This window comes from Aplidium turbinatum, chromosome 4 (assembly GCF_918807975.1).
Source record: "Aplidium turbinatum chromosome 4, kaAplTurb1.1, whole genome shotgun sequence".
Classification (NCBI taxonomy): domain Eukaryota; kingdom Metazoa; phylum Chordata; class Ascidiacea; order Aplousobranchia; family Polyclinidae; genus Aplidium; species Aplidium turbinatum.
Window position 1 is genome coordinate 32,217,727 of NC_137475.1, and position 25,323 is coordinate 32,243,049.

Below are 25,323 nucleotides of genomic sequence, written 5' to 3' on the forward strand. Positions count from 1 at the left end.
CGACTACGCGAGGATTTGGCCTAAGAAACATGATCAAAAACCGCAACAACAAAACGCCTTACACACAAGCCAAATATTTTTTACAAAATTAAGGTGAAAATAAACTACGCTTATATTCTGGTTTCAAGCAGAAATACACTTTGCTTTTCGTAGCCTATGTGTTTAATAGGCTACTGTAGTTTTATTGCAAAGAAACTTTGTAGACTGCCTTTTGTTATGTGGCCTATATAGCACCAAATACGACTTGGATAACTTGCTTTTATCTCAAGATCAAAATGATTTTTAAACCCATTTTCTGGCCTATCGACTACGGCACACAATCTTTGGTCATATTCGTTTCGATGTAAGCTGGGACTATGTGGTATTTTTCCAACAATTTCTTTGATATCAATGCTAATCTTCGTGAGCGATCTAAAATTTAATAGCCTAGGACAGGGCTACCCAGCTGGCGGACCGCATCCGGACCTTCTGGGTGTTGATGGTGGACCTTGAGCTTTTGGAAGAATAACTTCATTGCCACGTTTCAGGGTTTCTTTGAACAGATTTGTACTGGGAGGAAGCAATTTTTACTGTGATTATCCTAGTTGCTGGGGGGCTTCGACTCCCCTAAACTTTCTCAGAAATCCAATTCGAGTTACATTTTACCCAAAAAAGTGGTTTGGTACAGATAGTTTAACTTTTGTGGTTGCGTGTGAAATAACTTATTCACCGGACCGCTAAAAATATTCAACTTGTCAAACTGGATCTTTGTTAAGATTAGTTGAGTAACCCTGGCCTAGGTGACGCGAAAACGGAATTAAAGTTTGCCATTTACAAACAGTCGATTTGTCAATTACGAGATTGGTTAATTTTGGAGGAAGCTCGACAATGATGAAACAATTTCGTAATTTTTACCACGCATAGGTTCAAAGCCGTTAGTGAAAAAATAGCCCACTCTTGACTTGGCGAATTTGTAAAGCAGAGGCCATTGTATCTTATACTGTATATCACATCCTAACTGTGCTAGTCTACTACTAGGTTGGACCTTGCGTTTGATCAAATACGGAAGACTGAATGAGGCTTGCAAGATGACGTCTTGGTTATTGAAACACAGGTGGTTTTAACCTAGCTTTAAAAAACATTTACAGTCATATAAAGAGTTAACTTTGAAATTGTAGAAAGTGATTTTTGGAGTTTAGATCTTCGTTAGAAAGTGATTTTATGATAGTGAGATCACGAGTTGGTAACCGTTTTATCACCAGGGCCGGTTACAAAAATGTAGAGCTTACTGGGAGAGGATGCACAGCAAATAAATACTGATTCATCTTTTACTAGTCATTGCAAGTAATTTAGCAGATATGCAACATCACGTAACCAAAAAACTTATGCAGTGTAACTTCAACATAAAGCCTCCCATGACTTATTTTGGGGAAAATACCTGGAAGAGCAAGGGCAACAAAAAAGTTGAAAATGGCCACATGCGGCTCATTCTTGGTTCAGACTAGCCTCGCTACGAACAGAACGATATATGGGCATAGTTTGTTAGCTTAAGCTGTCTTTAGTTTTACTGCTAGAATCTCAAGCTACACCCTTTGGATCTATTAATCACTCATGAAACGACAGAAGGCGATCAGCAACGGTAGTGGCAGTTGTATTTCAATCACTCGACTTTTGTTATTCTGAATCGACATGCAGCAAGTGAGACTGATTGCATCCTCTACCAGAATTTCACGAAACCTTAATGCTAACTACCACCTATTATTAATTTAGTACCAACCAAACAAACATAATTTACTGTATTTTTTTTGTGCATATGCAGTTTTAACAAGACCAAACGAGACAACAAGGAAGAATAGACTACATGACTTTTCCGAAGTTGTGATTACGAAACAAATTTGCAAAGATTCCTAAAAAAGTTTACGAAGAGGTAAAATACATGTTTAGAATGGTTTGAAACTTAAACGACTAAAAAAAAAGGAAGTGGCTATTTTTACACAATGAGGTGTTGCCAGAGTTAGGATTGAAGCTAGGAAGGGTTAAGGTAAGAGCTAGAGTTAAGAAAAAGTTTAGGGTTTTGATCTTTTCCCAAGACTAAAAAAATTTCCAATATACAAGTTTTTGTTTTCAACAGCTTTACACTTTTTTCAAATTAAGGTCGAATTCCTTATCTGGCAACACTATTGAGGCTATTCTTGCATTATAAGCTTTCTGGTAAAATCAATTGTTCTTTTCTTTTAGAAACAAAGTAATAAAATTCTTTATCTCAAAAAATTCCAACAATAATAATAATCGAAAGTATCTAAAGCAACCTAAACGCCTTTTGTTCCCAAAATCGAATGTTCTGGTTATGACTGCAATACAAGAAACTTTTCATTCCATTGAACCATCTGATGTATAAACAGTGAACAACTGAACATGTTAGAAAAAAATCTCGTCTAATTCCATAATAAAGAAACAGTTACTTGAAATATCCAACCTGCAAATCAGTCCTTTATACATTGATTTAACGTCTTCCAACGTTGATTCAACGTAAAAATGAACTGACTTAAGGCTCGAATTAGTCCTTTAACTTGGCCTTGACAAGATTGTGCTGTAGATTGTTATGCTTTCTGCAGCACAAAAAAGTACGTTCTGGCAGAGGTCAGAAAAGGGCTGTACAAAAGGCACTATATTAAAAAGTGTTGGTTATCATATCTGTTGAGTGACAACACACCCAATAAAGTAGCTTTAATTAGTCGCACGAGTTGGTCATTTTCATAAACTTTTGGCCGGTAACACAGTTTTCAGACAAATCAATATTAAAAAAGGCAAATTTTATAACTATTTGTCACAAGAAAACAAACCTTTCAAAGGCTCATGATGAAAATGCAAACCGAGGATAAAATAAAAGATAAATCAGTCAAATATGTGTTGTTGGACGGATTACTATACCCTACCCCTACATAGAGGTTAAGGTGAAAAAGCAGTGTAAAAACAGATTTTTTTAAACAAAAAATGGGAATATTAAAAAATCCCCATTGTCAACAACACATTTCCTGACAACTCAACAATTTAACATACAACAGTAGCATGGTATATTATGCATTGTCGACCCGGAGAACGTGCTATAACGCCCATATTTGGCGTAAAAGTATTTCCATATGAAAAAGCGTGGCACCACCGTTTTCACTCCCCGAGGGCACACCATTGCGTACACATCAGGTAGCAGCTGTCGCGTATGGCACAAGAAATTGCAGACGATATATTCATCAAAGCAACATAGAAACATTTTCATGATGTAGAGAGAGGAAACAGAACGAGTTAAGATAGGAGATTTAGCAACTAGCGAGCAAAAATTTTAGAATAAAGTTTGAGATGTTTATGTGTAATAATGGCACATTTCAAGGAAGTAGAAAAAGACGGCAGGAGATGTATAAGAACACAAAACAGTACATTAGTTTTTCTAGTCCAAAGCCAAATCGACAGACTCTCTATTGGCTTTTTTATCCAGTAATTTTTCTTACTAAATATGTTAATACCCAATACCCAACCATTGCACTAGCAATACCGTTAAACGCAAAACATGCAATTCCTCGTCAAGTGCGATGCTTCTTGCGCTGTTGGATTTTGTCAGCAAGAAACCGATATCTCGCAATGCATTCTTCCTGCAAATAAAAAAAAAACTTTATTTTATAAACAAAAGTTGTCAGTTTTGGTTCAGATCGTGTACTTGTAAAACATACATGGTCTATGTTCTCATAATTGTAACATCCCAGACAGCATAAGTTGCCATTTTTAGATTGCTAATCGTTGAAATGATGTAAAAATTGCAACTCTGGCTATCTGAGATAGCCCTGTCAGCTAACGTGACCTTTTTACGTCGTTTAAATGTCGTCAGAAGACAAGAGTCAGAGGCAACTTTTACCAGTTGGGAAGCACTCAATGTTAGTTTTCTCAGGTCCGCTTCTTTGGGTAACAGAAAAAAGCCATCACTTAGACTATGCAGCCCGAAATTGCAATAGTTCTAAAGGTGGTCACAGTAAAAGACTTCGGTAAAACGCTTAAAAATTTTAGGTACAAAAATAACAAATGCTAAAACCACCGCGTTAGTCACGTGATTACCTTCGTCTTTCCAGGGACGCATTTCGCTATTTTCTCCCAACGCTCGACGGAGGATTTTGGGAATTGAGAGAGCGCCATTTCGAATAACTTCTGTTGATTCTGCTCCCATTTGTCTTTGTCTGAGGCTTCTCCTTCAGCGCCACCAGATGGAGCTTTGTCAGCACCTTTATCGCTTTCTTCTGAAATAGTTGTAAAAAAATTGTTTGCAAAGTAGTTTGAGGTAAAAATTGGCAAAATGGGGAAAGTACACAAATGTGGTTCCTTGCGTACCACAAATGGAAAAATCACCACGCTGCGTTACTGGTATAGTAATAAGGCGTTCCTGCGTAGCGTACGATTTACCGCATTGAGGAGACCTCAAGGTCGAAACAGTGGTGTCCTGTCTGCAGTAAAATTAGATTTCATGTATTCTGAAATCAAGTTAACGAAATACAATTTACGAGAAATAAAACATTGCAGTTTTTCGAAGTTGCAGCAAATCACTGACAGCTGCTATCTGAAGTGTTTTTAAGATTAACATAAAAGGCATGTGCTCACAATTGCACAACACAGTTTCAGGCCAAACCTAATCCAAATATTATAGTTTCGGGAGAGAGTTGGCTTTCTTGTACCAAAGACAGGCAAGACACAACAATACAACAGGGTTGAGCATTATAACAATATATTTTACATATTTACAAATAGTTTTAAATATAGTTATACCAGGGATACCTAAAGTACTAGTTTAGGTATCCCTGAGTTATACAAATAGTTTAATAGTTAATCTAAATATGTGACTTGAATAGTTCTTCAATTAACGTCTCCCCATCGTAGCCAAGTTTTTGTTGACATGATTTTTTATTAGAGCTTAACTTAAGGAAGAATACGTCGCGTATATTGTTTGTGGCTTTTTAGCTCAGCCAACAAATTAGTCCCTTATTACATTAATTCAACGTCTGCAAACGGTAACTTAATGTAAAAAGGGACTAACTCACTAGCTGGGAGCAAGCAAAAGCAAACATGATCATATCAACCGAGGTCTCCATCATTACCTTCAACTGTTTTGGATGCAGAGGATTGCAAAGATCGTTTGATGTTTCTCAAGTCCTGCTTACGTCGCAACTTGGAAGGCGCTTCGTCGGCAGGATCTAATAGGAAACCAGAATAGTGAAAAGAAATTGCGCACAAGAAGCCCACGTAGACAATGATCTTAAATGGACGATGCATAAAAAATTATAACTATTAATCAATCCTTCGCAAACAAAGCTGGTACATTGTTCCCAGAGGGAAAAGTTCGTTTTTCGCGGCTGAAACTTCAATGCAGGCCTTTGTTGTTTAAGCATAAACCACATTGCCTTGCTTTTCACACGGCCATACTTAACTTCTTAGAAAATTTAATATATAAAAGAGTTTATCCAATTTTTTTTTTATCAGCCGCACCGTACGTCTTTGAAACCAACAAATCTGAGGCTAATTCTAGATTAGACTCGTACACAGAACTTAACAACAAATAGAGATATTCCTAAGCCCACATTGCTTTTTGCCTTTCATACCGCGAATATGTCTGCACAGCGGGCAATCCTTGATTATGTGGGCTGCCGTCTGCATTTCACTACACGCAGCACTCTCTGCCAAGCCTCAACGCAACATGTCTGCATCGTTCAACACCAGTGAGCAAACGGTGACGCCTTGAAGAGGCAAGTCTAGAGAGGCCATGACCAAACTGGTTTTCAGACGGAGATCTGAAAGATCGACGAAGTGGAGATGTGTTGCTTGACCATTGTTTGCATCGCTCCTCATGGCACCACTGTTTACTAGGGTGTCCACTGTCCACCAGAGGCTACCGCAAGGTCGTGTGCAGTGCGTATAAATGGCTTTCTTGATTTTAATCGCTGCTTTAGAATTTTTTCGAGTATGGTTGCACACTGCTGCTGATTATATCGAAATAACGAAATGGTTGCTATTCTTAACATAGTAATAAATTATCTAGTAGTGTAAGTCTTCCTTCAAGTAGATTTACGTTAGTGAGATATTATTTGTTAAGTTAGTGTCTATGATAAACGACGCATTCATTAATGCGATTGAGTTTTTCAAGAATCGAATCGAAAACGTATGCTTCGTGTTTTGACATATAAAGTCATAAAAACTTACCACGCAATGACTTCACGGAGGTCAAAAAGCTAGCTGAGAGGGATTGGATTTTCAAAACATTCTGTTTCAAGACTGCGAAACAAAACGTGCTGCTGCCGACCAACATGGCGCGAGTTGTCGATTGAATCGTAACAAGAAAGTTGCCTCAAAACAAGTGAATGGTTTGTAAGAAGATAGCGGATACCAACCAATCAAACGCTACGAACCCAGAAAACCACCTTCACACTGCCACGCACAAAGCAATAACACAACGACAAGAACTACAATCCGAAGCATGTTACTTCGACATAACCATCACCTGGTGCTTCACACCACTAAAATTTTCATTGGGATGCCAATGTAGCAGGTCATCATTGTGTGAAAAGCTTTTCTCCTGTCCAACTTGACGACGATGACACTTAATGTGTCCTACCTGATGTGTGCAATCGACAATCGGTTTATCAAAAAATAGTTGACACGTGTGCTGAGTTCTAAAGTCAAATCATGGAGGGGAAAATCAAAATCTATCTTCTGGAGGAGAGACAGCGCATACAGCTGGAACAATTGCATTTATTTCAAATTTGCTAAAGCTATTTTCACATTAATTAAAAGAAAACATGAGTACACGACGTTGAGTGAAATGACAAAGATTATAAGAAGAATGACACGCACACAAAACAGTCTACCTAACTCTACTTTTCAAAAGACAACATGCACTAAAACTATATTGTTGTAACCAGAACAATATTTCGGCCATCACTATTACGGATCTGTGATTGCGTACTACTAGCATAAAAGAAAAATCCAAGCATTCTGAAAATCATACAACTAGACCCACCCATAAACAATTGCGGTGATATTCTTAGTAACACTCCACCCACTATTGATGCTTATAAATGACTAACTAATAATACAACTCAAAATCCAAAGCGAAATTTAAAAACTTAATATTTGAGTGAACTTCCATAATAGAACAACGTCGGAACCATTTCTGATGAACCAACCAATACTAAAAGGAAATTTCCTCCGAAGATGAGCAATCTGTCCAGTACTGACGTTGATTTGTAACTTGATTTAAGTACACGACTGAATGAGTGCAACCTAACGGTCATAATGCTGTTGTGTGCACTGTGCAGGTATGCAGTACTATGTCTGACACAGACATAATGATTTCAGCACTTCACCAAGGCATACCAATTGCAAGGTTATAAGACAAACATAATAAAAACCAAGGTGGTCGGACCACTCGGCATGCGACAACTCAGCAAGTGCTTCAACTTAGCAAGTACATTTCAGCCACTGCGAAGTCAGCACATGAGATTTACGTGCTCACGTCGCACGAGCTTGGTCATCGCTTGCTAAACTGAATTTGCTGACTTGCGACATGCCAATTTATGGCTTGCTCAGATTCATCATTTACCAACTTCAGCCACTTGCTCAAATGTTGCTAGCTCAGTCATCACTTGCTCAATTGTCGCTTGCTCAGTTCACAAGTGCTTACTTGTAGGCAGTGGCTCCGAGAGGGGGGGAAGTCGGGCCAGTTTCCCCTCTAGCAAAACATTGTAAAGGAAAAACGAGTAGTTTTTTGTTTTTGCACTTTTGAGGGGGGCCCATTTTTACTACTAAAGTAAAAATGTACCAACTAAATAATCAACAAATTCTTAAATGAAGTACGTAGTTCCAAGTATTTCTCATTCATTGTAAATATCACTCTCGATGCTTCTCATCAAGAACAAATCATTTTCGTGTTAAAGTAGGCGATGTTAAACAGCTTCAAGACGTAAAATCTGAAGCTGAAATGATTTCTGTATCAATGAACGGTTTCGATTGTATTGATAGTTTCAACTTGAAAACTGGTGCTGTTTTAGCTACTATTTTTGCTTGACAACTAAACCTTAACTTCAAAATCTGCGTTGGCCAATGGCCAGGCATAGGATGTTGTATCCAACATAAGTTATCTGGGAAAGTTAAAGGTATCAGTCCAAGCACGATTAAAGAAAGTAAATCCAGTATAGTGTATATTTTTTGTTTATGGATCATCATTATCATCAGTCATCATCTCGGCCTGCAGCAGATTGCATCAACATGAGTTATTTGCTTCCAAGATGGGCGATTTTGAGCCAGCTCGCCTAGTGTCGCCAAGTTGAGTCCGGTCAATGATTGGATGTTGTCTTGCCATCGTTTTGGTTGTCTGCTACGTTTTCTTTTTCCTTCTACTTTTCCTTCTGTGTAAACTTTGCTGATTCCGAATTGTGATCTTTTAGTGTGGCCGAACAGTTTTAAAACTTTTGATTTTATTATTGCTGCAATTGGATGTAATTTTGTCATAGTTAAAAGATCTTTTGTTTTCGTGTGGTCAAGTAGCCTTTTCTTGGTCATGCTTCTCATGATGTGATTTTGGAAGGTAGTGAGTTTTTTCTTTATTTGAGTTTTTTGTTTATGGATGTTGTTGCTTAGGCTAAATCTAGTTGGAATTCATAATGTTGCCTACAGACAGCGTTGTTCAAATGTCTTATCATTTTGGAGTAATTGATTATCTGTAAGCTTGCGGCATCTTTAAAGTTATAGCCCAGTCAGAGGAAAAATTCTGAAAAATATAAAGAAAGATGTCCTATCATCTTGCAAAGAAAATTGACTTCGAGAGGGTAATCAAGGCGTGGTGCAGTCAAACCCAATGCTTTACATTACCCTTTTGAAATTGAAGCTCTAAAGACGTTTCTTAAATGCATCAAGTTGGAACCAACAAGAGCTTGATCGGAAGCTGAGTCAATGCTAAAGTAGCCTACAACTAGCAGTTTTAAATTTGTGACTGCTTTGCATTATGTGGATTACGGTCATAAACAAGATTCACTGATGAATTTAATGAAATTAAAGGAAGATGTAATCTAAGTAAGAGTAGGCTACTACTCGCAAGCTAAAGTTGCAGTGGCAATTATAAATTTAAAAGAAAATGATTTTCTTTTCCGGAGGACAGAACGCTTTTATAACTCCACTTAACTAGCCGAATCATTCGAAGGAAATGTATTCTACCGTACATTGCAAAGGATTCGATAGTTGTTGGAATTGACAAATGTATCAACAAACTCAACCATATCGTCGATGAGTTTGAAGTTCCATGAAAATTTCATCGTATGTCTGTTGTGCAGTTGCGGGCATGTGGGACAATTTTAAACCATTTGTAGGCTACAACAACGACATTTTTCAAAACATTTTGGATGAGTTGGTACTTTTGACAGAAAGCCACACAGCAAACTTCAGCTGCAAACCAGAAGGAACCACCCCATAATCTCTACACAAGGAATCATTGATTGCAACTTTCGAAAGGTTTTTTTCAAAGTTTTGTTATGATTTTTTTTGTGTTCCGGTAGCTACCTCCAACGGTTGCGCTTTGAGAACGTGGTTTTAGCAATTACTGAAATTTGTAAAGAATTGTTTGCGCTCCAGTAGGCCTATGACTCAAAACCGATTGAAAAGCCTAACTATACATGTTGTGCATCAATTCAGACGTCGCAAAATTTTATCATTTGATGCTGTGATCTGTAACTTTGCATTGCAAAAAGTCCAGAAAGGGTTGAATCAAATCAGGGATGTCCAAAGTTCGGCCCGCGGGCCAACTCCGGCCCACGAGACGTTTTAGTATGGCTCGCGCCTGTTGTTGTACAATGTGTTATTTTTGGCCTGCAGACACACAAAAATCATATAAATTCAACTTGCAGTTTTCAGAAAAATTATTGTGGCTGTTGGCCCGCGAACACTTATTATCAAATCTGGCTCGCGTGGGAAAAAGTTTGGACACTCCTGAATTAAATGCTTGGTTGAACTATTTTCGTTGCCTGTAGGCCTATTGTGTGTTTACAAAGCTTTCTAGACAAAATAGTTCGCCTCAATGGCATTTTTGCTGCAAGTGTAATCCAGTGATTATTATTGATGATTTTTACATTGAAGGAAGTTCTTTTCATGCTGAGGAAAGTAGGCTAATTTCAGCTTAACACGAACATGCAACGCAAGATACAAATTAGTTGTATATTTGCTACAAAATATTATGGGGCCCATTTTTCGTATTGTTTCCCGACCAGTGCTGACTTCTCTCGGAGGCCCTGCTTGTAGGAGACTAAGAAATAAATATAATCCGTAATCAATAATCACGTGCAATATCGTCATGTGGCAGATAAGCTGATAATTGTTAGAAAGTTTAAAAAATGCCTTAGTTCCAGGATGAAATCTTTGGGGTATCAAAAGTAGATGGACTTTCCTAAGATCCTACTCCAAACCTTTCGCCTAAAAAAGCCTTGCCAACCCACTACCAACCCAAGAAAATTGACTACAAACTAACTGTTCAGATAGTGAGTTGGAGCCCAAGCAGTAGGCTGTACAAATTTTGGGCAAATGCCTCAAATCTTTACATAAGTGAGTCAAAAGTTGTAGTTGGCTCATTAATTATGAAAATGGCAAAAAAAGTTGAATCAATTGTCGTTTGACACCTCCCGTAGAAGCGTTTAATATATTTTATGTTATGTTATTTATATAATATGCATTTAATACATTTTACTTGCTATTTTATGTTGTTTTTTGAGTTATTAATTTTTTTAGTTGTTTTAGCAAGAGCTCACCAACTGTTGGAGCTATTGATAAAAAACCAGCAAAATCATGTTAAAACGATTACAAAGCATCAAGAGGCCTCAAAGCATTGGAAGTGAAACACAAAAACAATCTCAAGACACTACAATTGCTAGTACAGACAGTGAAGCTGACGATGAAAGTTGTGACGAAAAAAATAATTTATACGTTGAGCAATCTTCAACTTCTTCAAATCATACTTCAAAGAAAAGTTATGCTTAGTTCTCATGTATACTTGGTGACTGATAAGTATCAAGTCAGACATCGGGCTTTAACTGAAATTCTTCATGTAGCCACTGAATCATCAGAGTTGGAGCCATCAGTGTCAGAAATGACTTGCAAAAGAGAAAGTGCTGCAATTCTGCACTCACTTGTGCATCCCAAGGAAGACATAATCTTGTGCATAACAGGGTTAAATGGCAAAGCGACTACTGCTAAACACGAAGCCAAGCTGAACACTTTTGAAATGGTAAAATTTCAAAGTCTAGCTTAGAAAATCATAGCATTTTGCTCTATACAACTGCTTTTAAGATTGGACTTCAAAATGGAAGTGTGGTACAATTCCAACAGTATCTGGGACAAAATATACTTCTCTTTACTTGTCGGCACCACATTTTGAACCTGTGTTGCTGAGCTGTATACCAGTCTGTAGTGTATGTATATGGAGATACAGTATTAGCTGATGATAAGATCTTTGATATGTTTCAGACACACTGGAAGTATATTAAGACAGATGATTTCAATGTGTTTAATCGTTGGTCTCGCTGACATTCTGAACTACCCGTGATGACGTCACAAACTTTGCATTTTTTTCATGAAATGGCCTTCTACTTCAAGGCGGCGTTGGTTGAATGCGAGTAGTTCGTTAGCCTACCATGATTTTTGACAGGTATACTGTATATCAATCTATGTCACATTTTTGTCTAAGCTTTCTCAGTGCAAACACCATCTCCCTGCATTTGTGAAAAGACTATAAGAAGTTCATAAGCTTAGCAGTGATTTTTCTAGGTGGAGTTGCGCAATCGAACATTCACTATGCATATATAGTTCCAGGTGGAATATCACATGCGAGGTAGATGGCAAAGGTTATTTACACCATCAAGATTGTCATTTTTTCAACTTATTTCGAACAACAAAATCTCGTAAGCCCTGATACTTTGGAGAACATTCGACTACTGGCACTTTTCATAGTGGTTTACTTGCACAGACCCAGCAAATGCACAAAGCTGTATAAAAATGCTCAAACAGACCCCCGTCTTCTATGCAATGTAAAATTAAGTAACAACTCAGTTCGCCATGCTTTGGAAAGCAGCAAATTACTGCTTATTTCAAGAAACTTTACAATTACCTTTGGTACTTGTCAGAAAGCTTAGTCTCTATCATGTTTAGTGACTCTGTGCCCCTGTGTGAAAAGCAAGCTGTGGAGTGTGGTTAAGCCACTCTTGCGTTACTTCAGGCATAGTAATAAACTTGTTCTGCAGCAGATGTCTCTCTTGACTCAAAGTATTTCACTTGCAGATCTTGTAGGAAAATATTCTTAGACAATTTTCCTGAGTGTTGAACAAGGCTTTTTGAAGGCAGATCCAAAGTTTTTCAAGATTATCATCATCGGCCATGTCTGAATAAGGCGTCGGCTACCGTGAGTCTCCACAACGATCGATTGTCTATAGTTCTAATTAGGTTTTCAAAATTTTGGTTTGTCCATTTTGAAAGATTATTGAAGATTTTCCAACGTGGACGCCCCCGGTGCCTCTGACAAGGTAGTTGCCCCATCATTGCCGAGTGTTCAATTCCGCTTTTGGATGGATAAGATCACTTGATCTTATCCATCCAGCTAATTCCCATCATCCTTCGAATGAACCAAATTTCAGCACTGTTGATCTTCTTTTCTATCTGTGGGCATACAGCTTTCAAGATACAGTATTTTTTTATTTTTTGGGTCGTTTCCATGGAAACGCTTCTCCAGGAGTCATCAAAACGACAACTGTTTCAACTTTTTTGCCATTTTCATAAATAATGAGCCCAACTACAACTTTTGACCAACTTAAATGTAAAGATCTGGATATTTGCCCAAAATTGGTACAGCCTACCAAGCAGGTTTCAACTTTTTATATTTATCTTTTCATTTACGCTCACTCAGACTTCAAAAATGGAATTCTAATTTAACAGCAAGTCGATCCATTTTAGCATTGAACGTTGAATCGACGTGGGAATAGACTGATTTCCAAGTGGGAGAAAAGATATGCTTGAACACCAAATATAATTGGCTAGCAATGATGTATTGGTTTTCGTGACATCAGCAAACATTTAAGCTGTACATTGTTCTTACCAGGAAATTGCTTGTTTTCTTTTTCAGCTTTTTCATCTACGTCACCATTCTCTAATGAAGTCGATATGATGTCATCGGGGATTTTAGCAGCATTGCGGTTTTTCGTGATGACTTTATTGGACAGTGGTGTCACGGCAGAGTATTTTGCTTTGCTCCCTAAAACACAAAATATGCTGAATGGAAAATGCAACCAGTGTTATTGTAAAAGTGAGCAATACCCGCCAGAGGATTGTACTGTAAAGTTCGTTTATGCAAAGAAACTTCCCTACCAACAGCAAAGAAAATGTAATTTATTAATTTTAACTGGTAATTATGCGCTTGCCAGAGGGAACAGTTCTATTATTTACATCACAGTACCAATGATACGCAAAGTGTATAAATAGTAAGTAGCTGTCATGACAGTCAAATTCTGCCAGCGTGGAACCGAAATCGGCTTTGCAATAGACAAAGTTGTCACGTATACACATGAATGAACAGACCGAGAAATTCACTATGACATTGTTAGTATAGCGAAGAATTGCTAATTGTTCAATGAGCTACTTCATGCACATGTGATTGTTGGAGCAAGACAAACACTTATCCAACTAGCAAATGAGTCCTTTTTTAAATTGATTCAACGTCTACAGACGGGTATCAAACTAGTGAAGATAAACCACGAACGAATGTGTGATTGATAATGTGAATTTGACGTAAAAGTTGGCAAGTTTTGCGCTTCACAGTGATAACACTGAAAATACTGACCAACATCGGTCATGGACGTTCGGGCTCTGGTGGCGACCTCGCTCATGTTTCGTCCCATCTCTTTTGCTATCTTGGACCACCGCTCAGCCGTTCCGCCAGGATACTTGGCCATGAGCTTGACCAGTTGGGACTGGTCATCTTCGGTCCATTCATTCTTTTTAGGTTTCTAGATCGATTGAAAAGTAATTTTTAAATACAAAATCATGGACTAAGAAAAACACGCAATATTAGCAATAAAAATTAAATCTGTTTTTTCTTCGTCTTTTCCAAGCTTACACCCTGTGGTTGAAGATTTACATTATTATGACGGGAAGGCAAGGAAACCAATCTTCTTACCCACCTTAAGACATGTCTTTAAGTGACTTGCCAAAGACACAGTCACAGGCTCTCAAGCGGTATCTAACGGGCGACCTTTCGAACCAGAACACCACTCGGCTCGCAAGCTGACATTACATCCGTTGAAAACAATCAACAAAATATGAAAAACTTAAGTTTAAAAACAGACATTCGCATTTACTTCAAGCAAGCATACAGTCTCTGCCCATACTTCGTGGCAAGTGTGCTATTGCGCAATTTTTAAAGCACATAGAATAATTAGAAGCGCCACTTGAACATTGAAACAACAAGCAATGCATCCGTACATTGTCATTGCTAAACAACAGTGACGTCAGTCTTGATTGCTCAATTCTACATCGAATCTGTCATGCAATCACTAGCACATTTCTTTTGTTGCCACAGCCCTTTCCAAACAACTACTCAAGTTCAAATGAATCGTGAAGGAAATCTTTAAACATATGAAATAGAAGAGAAGGCAAATTTTTACAAAACACGAAAGGAAGACCAAAGAAAACATGGGAAGACACTGTGTAAGATGAAGCCATGGATGACATGACAAAAAGATACTTGAAAATTGAAGATGCCGACAATAGAGAGAAATGTAAGAGTCACTACATACAACCGGTCGACCCTGATGCTTCAGGATGAAGACCGGGCTTCTTTGAAGCAAAATGGAGAGAGAGAGAGAGACACACACACAAAGGATAGCCAAAGTACGAAGAGATTTTGAGTTAGTAAGAACTACATAGCAAAATACAAAACCAGTCATTGGTTAGATACTAGATAGCGTATAAAATGTAGCTCTTTGTAAGACTTTCACCTTTTTAACAAAGTCCTCATCAGTCATCTCATCATACATGGCTTCGAGTTCCTCAATGGCACTCGTATCTTCAAAAACTGATGGAGGAAGCGGACCTGCCTCTGAAGTCTAAAAAAAAGAAATAGATCGTTACCAGAAAGATTCGTTAAGTTTGAAGCTCGCCCTTCATTAGAAATACTTTGAAAATTTACGTCATGCGCAAACTTGCAGTCACCATTTTCTTGGCTTTCTCCATTTCTTCTCGCTTTTGTCGGTTCCTCTCTTGTTTCAATCTCTTTTGTTCGTTTCTTCGAGCAAGATCTTCCTGGTATTGTCTCTCAACTTCTTCCTTTTCCCTGCAACAACAGGTTATCACTTCAGCAGCAATCAGTGAAAACGTACCACAAAGTCGCACCGCTACAATGAGCCACTGTGAATTAGAAATAATCGTCTTAGTGCTTTTGTATTTAGTGTGCTTTATGTGTTTTGACAACGTAAAACCATCAAAACTGTTTAGTCAATAAGAAGTCTTTGGCAGTAATTTGTTTGACAAAAATCAGTTGGAGCAGAGAAATTTCGTTAAAACTTTTTATTTCAAGTTCTGTTGGGAATAAGAAAATGAAATGCAAGAAACAGAAAATCTTTTGTGTGTTGAATCACACCATACGTTTACAGCATAGCAAAAGTAATTTAATTGCAAGATATTTTCTTTCTCACTTAACTAGCATTTTACATTTGATTAATGCATAGCTGTACCGTAGCGACAGTGAGACTGAAAGTCACCCCAACAACGACTAAATCATCCCAAGAGACAATAAATTTTAGAGTGATAGACAGTTTAAACTTTAATGAGATATAGTTTGACCAATAGTGTATCTTCCAATCAGTTTGCACGAAGTGTCGCTTTTGATAAAATGTATGTTGAAAAGTAAAGAAATAAGCAGATATATACCTTTGTTAAGTATAAAGTGCCTTGGAATCGATAGAGTTCTTGAAACTTCCCTTTAAATCAGCCATTTTTAAACAGATAGTAAAAAATGACTTGCACAGTTGCACTATATACCTTTTGGCAATTTCTTCCTCTTCCAAGCGCCGTTTGTTTTCTTCACGAACATGCTTGATGTGAGCGGGTACCCATAAAACAAATGCATAACTCTTTCGAGCTAACAACAATGGCAATACATCATGGAAGGTTGGTTTGGGAATGCTGGGAAAACAAAGGATCATGTGGTATCGCTGCATAGCGGAAACATATATTGTTAAAACGGATACGATAGGGCACAGACTGCAACGGAACGGTAAAAATCTCCCAGAAAAAAGTCCACTCTGGTAAATATTCCGGGGTAAATATCCCTCTCTCTACCAAATAGTTTCAACTTTTTACTGGAGGAACAGTTAGCAAAGATTTTTTTCCGGAGCAATATTTTTCTGTGAGGTTTTTACCAGGAAAATAGTTAGCTACATTCCAACGGTACACTTCACACAACTTCAATGCTTTAGGGAAAATTTAAAAACGGTAGATCATATTCATGAACTTAAATTCATTGGTACGTTTTTCTTGCAAATATCATCTGAACGCATAGGCCTGATTTAGCCTGAGTCCAGACCAACGCAACAAATACATATACAGTACTTCAATTTAACTTGATTATATTTAACTGATGCTAACGGTATCTGTTGAAGACATGATTAAGACTCACGAGAATTCCTCGTTATCTTGAAGTGCAGCCTCATCGATTCCTTTCTTTTTTAACTTCTTCATTCTTTTCTGAATTCGTTGCATATTTTCATCCTAAAATAAAAACTCAAAACTATACCACACATGTGAACCAATCATTTCACATAAACTTCTAACAGCAGCAGCAAGCTAGAAATGTATTCACAATTACACAAGACAGCATGTTGGTTCATCTCACCAATGTTAATCTTTTTTCTGCGTACATGCCCCACATGAATAGATAGTGCCCAAGTGTGGCGATGAATGCAATTATAATGGAAGCTTCTAGCATTCCCATCTTCCGTAATTGCCTGAACAAGAAATCATTGGGATGGTGATTGAAAGTGCAATGTTGAAAGCATTTCTGGTGTTGAACTACTTTCATATCAGGCTCGAGCAGATACAGATGGCTGTTAGTTCAGTTTCAACATTTTTTGGTGGTGGTACCTAAGTTATAGTCACCAGAAGAATCACAAAAATTTGACTGTTAAATAGTCCCTGGAAGGAAAACAACCTCATCCAATGGCAATGCTGTAGTTTTATTAACTCAAAGTCAAACTCTTTTCCAAACTGCAAATGTGCTGAGAAAGTGTCATTATTACATGGATTTTGGATCTATGTCAACAACGTAAAAGAACTGAGTCTGTTGAGCAAATATTGTTATCATAACATTTTATTACAGTAGTAGGCTTGTTTGGATGGTAATAATTCATTAGCATCTAATAAAATCAAAATTGACACAATTACATCCTATCGATAAATGGCCCTTTGATTTTACCCAGCCAGCAAAGCAGTCCATTTTATGATGCAACATCTAAAGACTTTGTGTTAATGCAAAAACGGACTGAGTTGCCAACTTTAACAAGAAGCCTCTTCTTCATATCTTGGTATTATATCTTTCTTTATTTTTCTTTTTATTTAAAAGAATATTGGTGTTTCATATGTCGAAAACATTGTAACAATTTCTATACTTAAAACAAGGTTTACCTTGGTACATAGCGATATGCTGCCGGGAGACCATCAACAAGAACTTGGTTGTAAATTTCACGTTTATCTTTGTTTTTCAAAACCTACATGTAGAAAAAAAAGCATTATCAATAGTCATTGTGTGGACTTCAAAAACAAAACAGTGCAAACTATAAACTGAAAAACATCAAGTAAATATGTAAAATATCACACAATAAAACTAAGGTGATAAACTACATTCTATCGGTTGAAAGTAGAAAAAAAGCAAATTGTTCATTCTCTAGGTGTAGTCGATACACAATAGTTTTCAAAATACACAAGTAAAAAGTTAATACTAGTACTGTAGTAGTAACAACATCAGTACATCATCTAATGTTATCATAAACTTCAATCATTTTCGTAACCAAATTAATTCCTAACCTCATAAATGGCGGCTAGTACTCGAAAGTTTTCTTCTGCACCTTCTGTTTTATTTTTGTCAGGGTGCATGACTAAAGACAGTTTTCGATAAGATCGTCTGACCTCAGCCGAAGATGCATCCTAGAAACATAATAATCTTCAATAAAACACAGGAGAAGCAGCCTACAGGAAGATATACTTGAAGCAATATAATAGGTCTAAACTTTTCATCTCAGTTAATTGCACAAGTTTACCAAAGGGATGAAGTCAACGTTAGTGACATATCTAAGTATCCTAGAGGAGTTGAACTGTTCAATTATTTAGTTTAGCAGAAAGTAAGCAGCTATACAGATAATATAGCAAAAAAATAATTTTTTTAGCTTGGGTAGAGACTATTATAGTTGTATCACTTGAACGTGGTATGATCTGAAGCACCGAGGCAATCCCCCCCCAAACATTTTAAATACTGGTAATCATTTTACACTATTTTACAGCATTATTTGACAAAGTTTTATTTTACTATTGATATAAGCTGGAAGCTCTCAGAATGGTATTAAGGTATTGGAATATAATTTTAAGGTAAAATCATAAAACCACAACGTCAAATAAAATACACAATACACATTGATAAAATTATTTTTTATAAATCAGTATCATTAATTAGTACAGCCACCAAACCTACTCGTTATCCAGTGGCAGTTAGTCCATAAGGACTGCAGCCCATCAATTGTTTCAGTAAAGGAAAGCAGTTTAAATATTATTCTAGTTATCATATAATATATATATATTAAATAATTAGCTTACTCTAACAACATTTTGAATCTTTTACTATTTAAAAATGTGTGGTTTTTATTGAAATCACATTTGTTAGAATATTGCATTTACTTTTTTTTTTGCATTTAATTTGGTTGAACAATGAACATCATTGGAGATTATTAGGAGCTTTAAAAAACTTTCTTGCGATTTCATTATTTCTTGGGGACTGAAATTAGGTTGACTTGTTGAAAGATTACAATGGTTCTTAGCTGGACCAAGCACAGTAAAATGTTTTAAATTTCTTCTAGTCTAATTATTGAATAATAGAATGGATATATACTATATACTAAATACTAAGAGGTTGGACAGATGATTAAATTAATTAGACAAAAACATAAAATTTTGCATGGCATAGGTTTGCTCTTCCATTACAAATGATCACCAGCCGCCACTGTCATGAACAGTACAAATGTACAATAGGCCTATATATACAATTTCCTTAAACTACCCTAATCTAATAAATAAATAGGCGCGACGTTCGAAAGGACGTGGATTCGACACCGCTCCAGAGCACGCGGCTGTGTCTCGGCAAAGACACTTTATGGCAAGCCAAACTAAGGGGAGCAGCTGACCCGAAGACTATATGTCACTTTGCTGCTTCCTGTGTCTGTTGCATCGCAGCTGTGATCGCAGTGTACTGTATATTATCGCAATGGGCGAAAATGAAAGCATGATTATTATCCTGGGTTTTTTTTTGGTCATTGACCGATTTTTTAGCAAAATGTCTGAAAAAAATATAGTCATTTTGGTCAAAATGTCCGAAAAAATATATAGTCAATTCGGACAAAATGTCCGAAAAAAACGTTTCTCAGCGAAACTTAATATTGTAGCTAGTCAGGAAGTGCCAATTTTGGTTTGTATCAGCCACTTGAAAGGAAATATTTTCATCAGAAAAAATTACCGAATTTTTCAAGACATTTCGGACAAATGACCGAAAAGTCTCAACGAAAAAAACCCCAGATTATTATTATTAGGCTATCAATACACAAACAAAATTTGACTGAGTGATCCACAGCAAACAATTACAGCATGTGGCGAAGATCGCATGCAATTTCGTTCAGCAAATATGGGCCATATCCTCTTAAGAGGAATTTATCTGAAAAAATTCTCCAATTCTTAGACAATAGCACTTTCATTACTTACCGGTACGATTGAAAGGGCATAAACAAAAAATGCTCATTCAGAAAATGTAGAATGAAATTATGAAGATTCTAGTTGGTGTTTATTGTGACAGTATGAAAATCAATTAAAAAAATGTAGCAAAACTGCTAAAGGTAATACAAAAGCATCATCATCCAAAGAGCTGCTTCAAATTTGAATTGAGTTAAAAAGCGCTTCTATGCAATGTCGAACGATGATCCTATGAAATCTTGCACACAGACAGACATGGACAATTGGACAAGCCATTTAAGTTGACACAGAAAATGACAAGTTAAAGTTAGCAGTCTCATACGTAACTCATCATTTTCTGTTACTAAGTTGTCACTTCAACAACCAAGAAATGGCTCCTATATATATATGGTAATCGTAGCCACTGCATTCAATTAATGATCATTGTAAAACACCATCAAAACTCAGTCTAATCTTTGTATAATTTGTAATCTTTGTATTCCTATATGCACTGTGGACATAGCATACTCCAACAGGGTTCGATCTTAACGCTAGTCCGCTAGCCAATGGCTAGTGAACATTTGCGCGGACTAGTAGAAATGTTGCAGTACTAGTTCGGTTCGGAATGGCCCGTTTCGGTGAGTCCGATTCGGTGAGTCCGATTCGGTGAGTCCGATTCGGTGAGTCCGATCCCTTAACGGGGGATTTTTTCAATTTTTTTTTTAAATTATCGGGTACCGTAGCCTAATTATCATTGCCGTTTTAGGGTTAGGGGTTTGGGGTTAGGGGTTAGAGGTTAGAAACTCACCGAACCAGACTCACCGAATCGGACTCACCGAATCGGACTCACCGAATAGTAGCAGACCCAGTTCGGTTGGCCAGTGAAAATATTGGCCGGCAAAGAAGAGCTTGTTGTCACTGTGTAATTGTGTAATATTAATACGTCCCCAAGCTTGAACATTTTTACAAACAATATTTTATTTGACTTTTATTTCGTTTTTTTTTCCCTCTTTTTTGGATTGCTACCTTGTCGTAGTTGAAGAGCTCGTGTGCCTTCGTGACCTAAAGAGTTATGCTGACCCAACAAGCCAGACAGGTCTGACGCTGACGGTAGAGGCCTAACCGAACGCAATCCATCCAATAGTCCACTCCTTTTGACAGTGAACGAATATTATGTATTGTATCACTCTGGAGTGTCGTGTCATCTCGTACTACAAATGCACACAATGTAATATTACAACATAAATAAATATTAAGCACACACCGCATGCCACATTTATTTTTTATGTCTTAAAATTGCATTGTTTGCGTCTGTAGTACGAGAAGGTGTTTTTGTGCGTATTGTTGCTCTCTTGTGCATACTGAAATCTGAAAGCATTTACTTTAGTTAGTTTCAGTTAAGCCAAAACACTTATCTTAATACATCATCAGACAAATGAGAAGTCAGTAAACTGGTCGGACTAGTGAAAAATCGTGCCGGCTAGTGAAAACGAGGAGCAACTAGTCCGGTGGGCTAGTGAAAAAAAAGTTAAGATCGACCCCTGTCCAAGTGAATCAACTAATTTATTGCAATAATCATGTTTTTTGCACCCCTTGCAACAATAGCCTATACATTACAACACCACACTGCAATCACAGATGCAATAGTACAGAAAACTGGAAGTGCAGCAAATGAGCAATTGAGCCTATTATATATATAGTCATCAAGCCAGCTATTCACATTTTGGTATGCCATTAAATGTCTTGTCAAGACATAGTTACATGCTCTGGAGCATTGTTAAACCACCTTTTTGAATGTCATGCAGATGTTCACACCACTTGGTTATTCAGCCAGCGTAATTGCCAATTTTAACAAATATATGCCCTAGATTGAAATTTAGAAGAAACTGAGAGAAATGAAAATACAAGCTTTTGAAATCAGGTGTTACGTAGACCTACCTGAGTTATACCAAGAAACTCATAAAAATTTTGTTTTGTTTCATCGACTAAGTCAAAAACTTCGGTCTCTTCTGGTGAGAAGCTCCACTGACCTTCTGTGGTTATAAAATAGCTGCAGAAGACTAGACAACACAATAGTTTAATGACTGTTCTCATGTTTATGTATTAAACAAACAACTTATCATACCTGCAAACCACAAAAAATAAACTTTGACATCATATATCCTACATTCAATAAGAAGTTTGGAAGCAGGTATGCTGCTATGCAAGTCTCCGCCACAGTCATAAATTCTATGATGGGAATATACATCAAAAATTCAGGAGTCAATACTTCAGGAATCGACCAAGACATATAGGGTGAAGTGTGTGAACAGTAAAGCATAGATAAATTAGTTTCACCCCATATATTTGGTCGATTTCAATGTATAATGTTATTTTATTTTAGACCAGGGTGGAGACTTGTACATTGTACACCATCTCTGAAGTGATACACCATCTCTGTGCTAGAGCTTCGTGGTGGTTAACACAGATTTCAATGTTACTAAGATTACATTACTAAATAGCTTTAATCCAATGAAAGAAAATTATATCCCTATTAAACAATATATAACAAGGGAAACATAACATCAATATATAGATAAAGGATTAGTCTCTTTGACTGGGGCACAGCTGAGCCAAACTTAAAATTTTGAACATCTTGCAAAACAATGAATGTATTGAAAACAAGACAAAATTTTCCTCCAAATATAAACAGTTTGACATACTAAACATCTAGAGGACATTGATAGACTAGAACAGTGCTCTTCAACCTTTTTTCTCATGGTACCGTATACCGGTACCTTTAATAATTTTCAAAACTTTGTATACCTCACAAATGCAAATTTCAAATTGCCCTTAAAAATACATAAATGAAAACTTGCATTATGTGGCTCGTTAAGTTATAAAAAAATGATTAAATTAGTTTGAGTTATGATCTACAACTAATCAAAGACAAAAAGCCACAGCGTAAACGTTATCTCAAATTGGTTAAGTGTCAAAAATAGATTTTGAATATTCCCAAATGTTAATACATATGGTATACGAGTAGTACAGCAGCAGATTAAAAAAAAAAAACAGTTTTTGGCGGACAAGAGAGTTTAATCAAGACAAAGATTTTAAGCGAAAATGTGAAAAGTGGAAATCCTGAAAAAGCAAACCCATTGGAATGAGGTATGGGGCAACCTTGATACATTCATCTTGCTTTGAAGGCTTTTTTAAGTATTATATTTTGTGGCGCAGTAACCTATGCTTTTTTATTAATGCATAGCCTACCATACAGGCGTACATTTCGCATTAGACATAATTCATGAAATTAAACTAGATTTGTGTAGAAGTTGAAGTTATGATAGAAAGATTTCTATCACTTTTAAGTTTTAACGTGTATGACCAAAAAAGAGGTGGTGCGATAGGCTAACGTGTAAAGCAACTTCCAACAAAGAAACCTTGTAGCAGTTACGGCAACGTTCAAAACAATTATTTTCTGAGTTATTGAGGGACATTCCCAAAACTCTTATACTCCACTGCTGAAAGCGCAACGACTTCATCCAACTGGTTAGGTTGATGAAATATGTTTGAGCCAGGGATATCTAGAGAAGGGGATATGAAGGCTCGCAGCGATTGTCTTATTCTCATGACACTACCAGGGCGGTAGTTTGTAGTGCTTTAAACATGTGGTTCTTTTTTAAATTGTAGAAAGTTTTGTAGTGCAGCTGGTACAATGAGCTACAGAAGACAGTTAGCAAATGTTACGTAGAGCATATTTAAAGAATACTTGTTTGGAAAGACAGTTGAAAAGTTACCTTTAAGCTGTTTTTTTTAACAAAGCCTTTGCGGTAGGCTAGATGTAAAGCAAGTATATGGGTAGTTGAATTAACAAGCAACCATGAGCATGCTGTGAATATCCAGGCCTGATGCTAATACGCAATGCAAGTTATCATAACAAGATTTATGAAACTACTATCGGTGCCAATTGTCCTTTTACGATAAACACAGATTATTTACGATAAACAAAACCCCTTCTATTGTCAGACGTAATAAAAGCCTTCGTATCCCCTTCTTTAGATATTTCTGGTTTGAGCAAGCGAAAAAATATTTGCAAAAATTACTGTTGTTTCTCTGTTTTTGGAATGCACGTGACTAAGTGCTCTTCCTGGTTCTGCTACTGTATACAAGTATATGCTTCATATTTATAAAAAAAATATTATTAAAAGCCCAGAAGTAATCTGTATAGCGTACCTTTCGCATACCCTACCGCCTACTAGTATACAGAGGTGGGCAATAGCGCGCTACTTTTGTAGCGGCGCTACTATTTTAGTAAAAGTAGCGATAGCGGCGCTACTTTTTAGTTGGAGTAGCGGCGCTATTTTTTTCCAAAGTAGCGGTAGCGGGAGAGGCGCTACTTTTTTTCAGTCACACTCCCGCTACTTTTTAATTTAAAGTAAAAAAAATACTCGTTTTTTTCGCAACACTGGCGTGGTCAAGCAGTTATATTATATAGCCCAGGGCTACTCAACTAATGTTAGCAAAGGTCCATTTTGACAAGTTGAATATCTTTGCGGTCCGGTGAATATTTCATATGCAACCACGAAAGTTAAACAGCCAGTAGCCTAGGAGCACCGAAACACTTTTCAGGTAGTATGTAACACCACTTGGATTTTGTCTGACACAAACAAAGAAATAAAAAAATAAAAAATGTATTGTGTTTCTTTGTAGTGTAGCTGTGTGGATCATACATCAGAGAAGAGGGCAAAGCGTTGGGGGGTCTGGGAGCGAAGCCCCCAGCTCTTTGGATAATCACAAAAAATTGCTTTTTCCTAATGGAAATTTGTTTAAAGAGGCCCTAAAATGTGGCAATGAAATTATTCTTCCAGAAGCCCGAGCTCCACCTTCAATACCCAGAAGGTCCGGATTCGGACCGCCAGTTGAGTAGCCCTGATATAGCCTATAATCTTATATGATCGGTTTGGTTGCAAAGTTTCGATCTTTTGGGAATCTCGTTTTCTGGTGTGGAGCTGCGATCATTCCGATCAAGGTATGAAATCGATAATGTTCATTTTAATTTTAATAATAGACAAAGTAAAGTTGTATATGGTTTATAGAATATAAACTACATGCAGTGAGCATTGCCTCATCAGTCATCACTTATGCTAAGATGTCCAAAAATAAGGTTTTATCGTATTGGTTAAAGTAAAACTGTTGACAAATGGTTAGCTAAGATATTTGTTGCTGATAAAATTTTCTTACACGATAGTTTTTGTTAAAAGAAATCATTACACAGCAATTTTGTGTTATTTGGTTTGCTTACAACTTTGAAGTTACAACATAATT

The 25,323-nt window shown here is 37.0% G+C and overlaps 1 protein-coding gene across 2 annotated transcripts; it reads right to left on the reverse strand.

The window, feature by feature from the left end:
• Window positions 1–1,760: 1,760 nt before the first annotated feature.
• On the reverse strand, window positions 1,761–22,123 carry LOC145768499 (dnaJ homolog subfamily C member 1-like). 2 transcript variants are annotated; one of them, XM_082580002.1, is made up of 14 exons: window positions 21,958–22,123; window positions 18,115–18,234; window positions 17,716–17,798; window positions 16,928–17,039; window positions 16,712–16,803; window positions 16,075–16,218; window positions 15,247–15,367; window positions 15,033–15,140; window positions 13,877–14,042; window positions 13,136–13,291; window positions 6,211–6,354; window positions 5,112–5,207; window positions 4,081–4,259; window positions 1,761–3,623 (listed from the first exon to the last, which is right to left on the reverse strand). In XM_082580002.1, exons 1-14 carry the CDS (start codon window positions 22,111–22,113, stop codon window positions 3,555–3,557), a joined length of 1,746 nt encoding a protein of 581 aa, XP_082436128.1. In that variant the 5' UTR covers window positions 22,114–22,123; the 3' UTR covers window positions 1,761–3,554. The 2 variants fall into 2 exon arrangements, with proteins under 2 accessions (XP_082436128.1, XP_082436129.1); XM_082580003.1 differs by lacking the exon at window positions 6,211–6,354.
• Window positions 22,124–25,323: the final 3,200 nt, after the last annotated feature.

Excerpts from the sequence above, each read along its gene's own strand:
- LOC145768499 (XM_082580002.1), bottom strand. The coding sequence starts at position 22,113 with ATGAGAACAGTCATTAAACTATTGTGTTGTCTAGTCTTCTGCAGCTAT. Across the intron at positions 13,292-13,876 it reads AACGTCCATGACCGATGTTG|GGAGCAAAGCAAAATACTCT; the intron begins GTCAGTATTTTC and ends TTTGTGTTTTAG. Across the intron at positions 3,624-4,080 it reads GCGTCCCTGGAAAGACGAAG|GAAGAATGCATTGCGAGATA; the intron begins GTAATCACGTGA and ends TTTTATTTGCAG.